The following is a 6,576-nucleotide window of genomic DNA, read 5'->3' as shown; positions in this document are numbered from 1 at the left end:
GGGAACTGTACTGAATGCAGGCCACTGTGCACTGGCAAGAAGCCAAGCCGGTAAGCCCTGGCAGCTCGTTAGCCTCTGTGTTACTGACCTGATAGACCACAAGCCAACCCCCCCTTCACTGTCCCACTCATGAGCTGAGCTAGCTGCAGTCGTAGTTCTGCCCAGCAGCCTCCAGAGGCAGCACAGATGACGGCAGAGCAGCAGCTAATGGGCTTGAAAACATCCAGCACTAGCAGGGCAACTTGCTCTGGCCTTTGCATTTTGTCATTTGTATATGTGGGTCACATCTGTGCAAGTCTGACACAGGTGGAGATTTCTTTTACCAAAAGTGCAGTTTCCAATTTTAAAAGGCCCCTACAGGGCTCATTTCACCCCCCGTCACATGTGGGACGTCTTGCATCGCCCCAGCAGATTCCTCTCCCAACATCTGCTGCTGTCCCTTAAACACAGTGTTTAGTGATGCTGTCTTGTTTTCTCCTGTGTTTAGACACGTTTACAAATCCTTTAAGCTCTTTTCATCTAAGGGCTGTTGAGGTATTTATTACATCCCTCTGTTCTCTTAATTTTATTGCCTTCCCTGGAAAACTGCCCTCTTTCTTTTAAATCGTTTCTCATGCTCTCCCAGTCACATCCCAGATTTGGTTTTTGTCATGTTGTAAGCAGATCTCTCCCTGTTAAAGCCTGGCAGCACCACTGGCTTTTAGATCTGAGTATTTGAGTATTTTAAAATCCAAAAGCACATTCTTTAATAACTGCCGACCACTCTGGTGTGTTGTTGGCGCTAATGCTTGATAAGTCACCATCATAAGTTCCTGGGGCTTGCTGAGATGGCCACTGCCATTGCAGTCATCATCTCCCTTGTTCAGTCTCTCCCCTCTCATCACCTCCTGTAACTGCCTCCTGCAGGACGCCCATCAGCACAGTTAGAGATATTACAGTCATAATTACTCAAGCTAATTGACTTTGGGGATGTGAAATATTCCACCAGAACGGGGCAGCTGAGGTGATGAGCAGCTGAATTGTGATTTTATTAAAGGGGATATGAGTCACATCCTTCCTCAGTGGAAGGCTTGCAGTGCCTCTGTTGTCTTTGGGAACTGGCCGTTTTTCTGAGATAGGCTGAAGGCATATATGACAACACAGTTTTCCCAACACATCATTTTTGTGGAAGATGCTCACTGTGACAGTTAAGTCTGACCCTGTTCCTCTCTTTCTTGTCTCCTATAGCTACATCTAATGGCACCATGGAGGGCATTGACAACCAGGAGGGAGGGGTCTGCAAGACCAAGTCCATGAAGATAATCATGAAAGTGGGACAAAGTGAGTATTGAATTACAGCTACAGCAGGTAAAATAAGTATTGAACACGTCACCATGTTTCTCAGTAAATATATTTCTAAAGGTGCTGTTGACATGAAATTTTCACCAGGCGTCCGTAACAACCCGAGTAATCCATATATACAAAGAAAACAAAAACAAACAAGTTCAGAAAATCAGGGAAAAAGTACTGAACATTCTTACTAAAATCTATTTAATAGTCCGTACAAAAGGCTTCAAGATGCCTCGTATATGGAGAAACTAGTCACGTACATTGCTCAGGTGTGATTTTGGCCCATTCTTCAACATAAACAGTCAAAGCTTGAAGGTTCCCTGGGCCTCTTCAATGAACTCTGATCTTTAGTTCTTTCCATAGATTTTCCATAGGATTCCAGTCATGTGATAGGCTGGGTCATATTAGCAGCTTGATTTTCTTTCTCTGAAACTAACTGAGGCAATGCTGGAACATTCAGAAGTTTAGAAACCCTTCAGTAACTAATGCCATCAGTATGTTGTTGCAAAGGTCCTGAGAGAGCTGTCTGCCTGTACCCATCATGAGATGTTTCTTGTGTGACATGTTAGTGATGAGGCAGCTTTTTATAGGCCATCAGTTGGGACTGAACCAGCTGATATAAATGTCCACTGACAAGGGGCAGGATTGCTTTTTAATTACTGATAGATTTCAGCTGGTGTCTTGGCTTTCCAAGCCTTTTTGCACCTCCCTTTCTTCATGTGTTCAATACTTTTTTCCCTGTGCCATTCCATTTTATTACACATAACCTAATTTCTGAACTTATTTTTGTTTTCTTTGTATGTATGAATTACTCGGGTTGTTACGGACGCCTGGTGAAAAGTTCATGTCAACAGCACCTTTAGAAATATAATTACTGAGAAACATGGTGACGTGTTCAATACTTATTTTACCTGCTGTATATGCTTGTTACTGCCATCATGCATTGTTCAAAACTGTGTGAGACTTTGAATATGCCCCAACAGGGCACAGATATAACCTAGTGGAAGCTTAATGCACTGAAACACATGCACATGCAGTGGAAGTAGCTGTTGTTATACACACTTTCAATTAGAAGACTTTCTACACAGTAAATGTAGTTTAGATGCACATGAACACAATGACGTACATATGACCCTGCATGTGTGTCACCTATACACCCAATGCCCTTGAGAGGGCAATCTACATTTAGTTCTGTCCTCTGCAGTACACACATTCACAGCAGATCCTGCACACTTTCATACCAGACAGATGGGACCTTATTCTTAATTGTAGTGATAATTATTCATAAATCAGTTGTCCGGTTGCCATGCAGAGTAGTAATTTCCTGGGGCTGGCTCTCTTGGCAACAGCAGCTTCAGTGGCATTGAAAATTGCTGAAGGTCAGGGAATTAAGTGAAGCTGCTGCACAGTGAGGAAGAAAAGAACAGGTGCTGAACAGGCTTGAAAATTTATCTACCACTTAGCAGTACCAGAAGAGTTGCCTACAAATCAGAGGTCCTGTGTGAGTCTAGTATGGCTGAGCTTTGCAGTGCAGTATTACTCCACCATTTAGTGTGGCAATTTCGAGTCTGCTCAGCTTTCAAAGCAAAAGAGATACTAGCATACAAAACATTTTAGCAGCATTTAGAACCATATGGAACCACTGCAGAACCAAAAACAGCCAACAACTACTTCTTATTGTGGATTACGTTCATATCTGGGCCATTATAGTGTATCTGCAAAAACGGCTTTTATGGCGATCCAGTTGAAGAATTCAAGGAAAATTCAGTTGAATGACAAGTTGCTAAGTGCAACATTTTGAAAGGATATGCTCTCTAGGTTGTATCTCACATGCCCATATGTATGCTAAATCGATTTTGTTCTGTCCATACTACCCATGAAGCTAAGGGTATCTATATTCTAAGGGACAAAATCCAAGAATATTTTTGATGCAAAAATGCATCAGATGTTCAGCTGAAACCAATCTGACAAAGGTAGACAAATTAAGTAGGTATCTTTCAAAACTGCAGTTGTTATATCATTGTTGTTTCCTTGCTGAACTGCTCCTGAGGGTCCCATGTATTACTTGCATTTGTTTCAGATCCCTCTGACCCTATTTCACCCAAAGACAACCCCACCAGAGTACCCTACTACCCCAAGCACTCAGATGGGAAGGACAGCTACAATCCTAATGATGTGCTGGAGAAGCCAGGTGAGTCACCTCTGAGCTTAAATCCTGGAAAGTGGTAATTGTGGGGAAGATTTATTGAAACAATTCAGCATTTGAGCACACAGTTGTTTAGGCAGCTAAGAGCAGATAGCGCTAAGTAAGTGTGTGTGTTTGTGAGAGGCACTGAGAGGTGTGTGTGTGAACATGAAGGAAAGAAAGGTCAGTGATTTACCAGTCAGTAATTGAATGTTGCCCATAAAACTGATAAGCATCTCTGGTCTCACAACGACTTACATGGTCCCTCCGTGCTAGCTGCCTTCCAGCCTTAAACCTCCGCTTAAGTGAGCTGTTCAGGAATATGATCCAATCTCTGTTACCCATCTTTTTAACAACCTGTTCTTAGTGAAGATGCACTTGGTTTTGCACCACATCACGACTCAGACCGGCGTGCTGCTACGTGCAAACTGCTCTTTTCTCTGCTATTATATATTGCAGTTAAAAATTTCCCAAGAACAAAGTCAGATCTGCAATTTCCGCAGTGAGCTTTGTTTGGGGGGGGGGACAAAAAACAGGAAGAGTCCAAGAACAAAAACAAGCTGACCTACAGTATATAAACAGCCTTCCCATCCTTTCCCCTGTGTCCTGGTTCACTGGGTGTGTGGCCTTGCCAGACACTTTTCGTTTTCACTCTCCAATCCAGCCGACATCAAGCATGCGGATCTGGCACGTCAGCATCTTGTTCTCTTCATTTTTCTCCTGCTTTTTTGTATCTCATCCCCCAACCTGGCCACTAGCAGGAGCATATGGGCATCAGAGCTCTATGGGCAGAGCGTCAGAGGCAGCATAATCCCCCTTGTAAAACAGCGGAAGGGTCCTTGTTTTGGGCTGCCTGCCATTCTGTGTCCACTCCCCCTACCACAGCAACAGCACTTAGCAGTGGCAGACAGAACTCACTTATCCAGCCTGCTCAGGAAACGCACTCTTGTCCCAGGGAGAACAGAACACACCCGCCCTTGAGTGTTGGATGGGAACCAGAGTGTCCATCACAGCACAGCTTGGCTTTCATAATTGATGTCTCACGATGACATCAAATATTTCTTTCTTACTTTCTTCCTTATGGGGCTGTTAGTTGTAAAATGAAGTTACTTTTTATGTCTTTCCAAGTGTAATTTATCTAAGTGCCATTTGCCTGCCACTGTATCTCCTACCAGGCTGTGCTTGCCCTAGTTTCAAGGTTGTAGTCTTCACCGGCTGAATTTGAATAACCACCGATCGAATGTGACCTTTAACGAAAGGCTTCAATAGGCAGGCTTCACTCTCAGCCACTGTGCTGCCGGCCTGTTCCCTGCACCTTTACTGTGTCATGATGAAAAGATGTGAGGATTTAAAAGGAAAGGCAGGAAAAGACTGAGAAGAGAAGCACTGCTGACACAGCTTCTGCTTCTTTCCTTTAAAGGAAACAGCTTTAAGCACTAGTGGATTTGTGCCACTGGAGCTGGATCATTTTGAAAAATTAGACTTAACCATTTTACTCACTTGTGCTTCCTCTGTCTCCCAGATGTAGCGCCCAGAGAAAGCAACGACAACGATGGCAGTGGAAAGTCCCCCAGCATCATCGGCTCTGAGGTGGCCATCTTCGTTGGTATTGCCTCTGGCAGCGTCATTTTCATCATCATCATCATCATGTTGGTCCTGCTGCTGCTGAAGTACCGGCGGCGGCACCGCAAACACTCCCCACAGCATGCAGCTACGCTGTCTCTAAGCACCCTGGCCACGCCCAAACGGAGCGGAGGCAGCGGGAACAATAATGGCTCAGAGCCCAGTGACATCATCATCCCGCTCAGGACTGCTGACAGCGTCTTCTGCCCGCACTACGAGAAGGTCAGCGGCGATTACGGCCACCCGGTCTACATAGTTCAGGAGATGCCGCCTCAGAGCCCGGCCAATATTTATTACAAGGTCTGAGGTAGAACTTTGAAAAGTAAGAGACAAACTAGAACAGTCTCTGGGCAGAGCGGGTCTTTGGTTTTGGATGGCACTGCCATCAGACCCGCAAGCAGACACTGTCGCTCTTTCTCTCTCTGTTTCTCTCATGCTGTTGACTCCTCCTCCTCTGAGCTGATGTTTTGTCAATAGTTTTTATCTCTGAGTTTTGCTGATACCTTGATTCGGTCACAGTTGGTGCAGATGTGAAGGGGGCAGGGCCGGAAAGAAGGCTGCTGCTGCCACTGCTGCTACTCTCTGGGGCTTTTGGGAACTGAAGAGGACAATCTCTTCTTTCTCCAGTGTTGTTTCCTGTTTTATTTTGTGCACTGCAGCCAGCATTTCAGGAGAGCTGATTGTTCTGGAATCAAACCGCTGAACAGATGCGCAGCGTGGTTTTTCTCTGGGACAAATGGATGTATGGACTTGAAGGTTTCCTGGGGTGAGATGAGGAAAAAGAGTTGTTGACCTTACTTTAAGAGCGACTACTGCTTGGAAAAAGAGAGGAGGAAAATGAATGAGGAGGAGAGGTAGAAGAGAATATGGGCTGACCATGAACACACAAAATGTCTGCCCCCCCTTGATACTCGCTAGCCCGAGAGAAACTGTGTATTTACCAGCCGGAAGAGGAACAAGGAGAGAGATTCTCTTATTGATCCTCTCTGAGACTTTCCTGACTGACTCACTGAGATCACCCATTCACGCTGCCACCCACATACTCACCATCACATACACACATTCACCCTCATGCACAGACACACTGTCTCACCAGTCAATGTGAACTGTTTGGGTTTAAGTGTGGATTGCACCGTTTCGCCTCAGTCCCAGACATGTTTTTGGTAAATCACTTCTCTCCCACCTCGCAGACATGTTACTTGAACATTTAAAGGAAAAGAAATAGATTATTTTGTTTTTGGTCATGCCTGGTTTTCATATACTGGTGTAGTTTGAGTGCAGACAGTCTTTCTTTTATTTTATTGAAACGTCATATGTGACGATGAAACATGTGACCCCACCGTGGCTAGGAGAGACTAAAGTGTGAAAAGAAGGCATGAGGAGTTTTTCCAGTTTTGCACCCTACAAAAGTCAGGTCTGCCCAGGTGGCTCCTGGAAAG

The 6,576-nt window shown here is 44.8% G+C and overlaps 1 protein-coding gene across 2 annotated transcripts in view; it reads left to right on the top strand.

Annotated features, from left to right (window-relative positions):
- The window catches only part of efnb2a (ephrin-B2a), a 27,274-nt gene extending 20,704 nt beyond the window's left edge, over window positions 1-6,570 (top strand). For both annotated transcript variants that reach the window (XM_020606624.1, XM_020606625.1), the window contains exons 3-5: window positions 1,228-1,320; window positions 3,410-3,520; window positions 5,037-6,570. In XM_020606624.1, the coding sequence (XP_020462280.1) occupies window positions 1,228-1,320; window positions 3,410-3,520; window positions 5,037-5,443 (611 nt within the window). In that variant the 3' untranslated portion in view covers window positions 5,444-6,570. The remainder of the gene's footprint in view (window positions 1-1,227; window positions 1,321-3,409; window positions 3,521-5,036) is intronic.
- Window positions 6,571-6,576: the final 6 nt, after the last annotated feature.

The sequence above is a fragment of the Monopterus albus genome, unplaced genomic scaffold (genome assembly GCF_001952655.1).
Source record: "Monopterus albus unplaced genomic scaffold, M_albus_1.0 scaffold79.1, whole genome shotgun sequence".
Taxonomy (NCBI): domain Eukaryota; kingdom Metazoa; phylum Chordata; class Actinopteri; order Synbranchiformes; family Synbranchidae; genus Monopterus; species Monopterus albus.
This window is presented reverse-complemented; position numbering and strand designations above follow the sequence as displayed.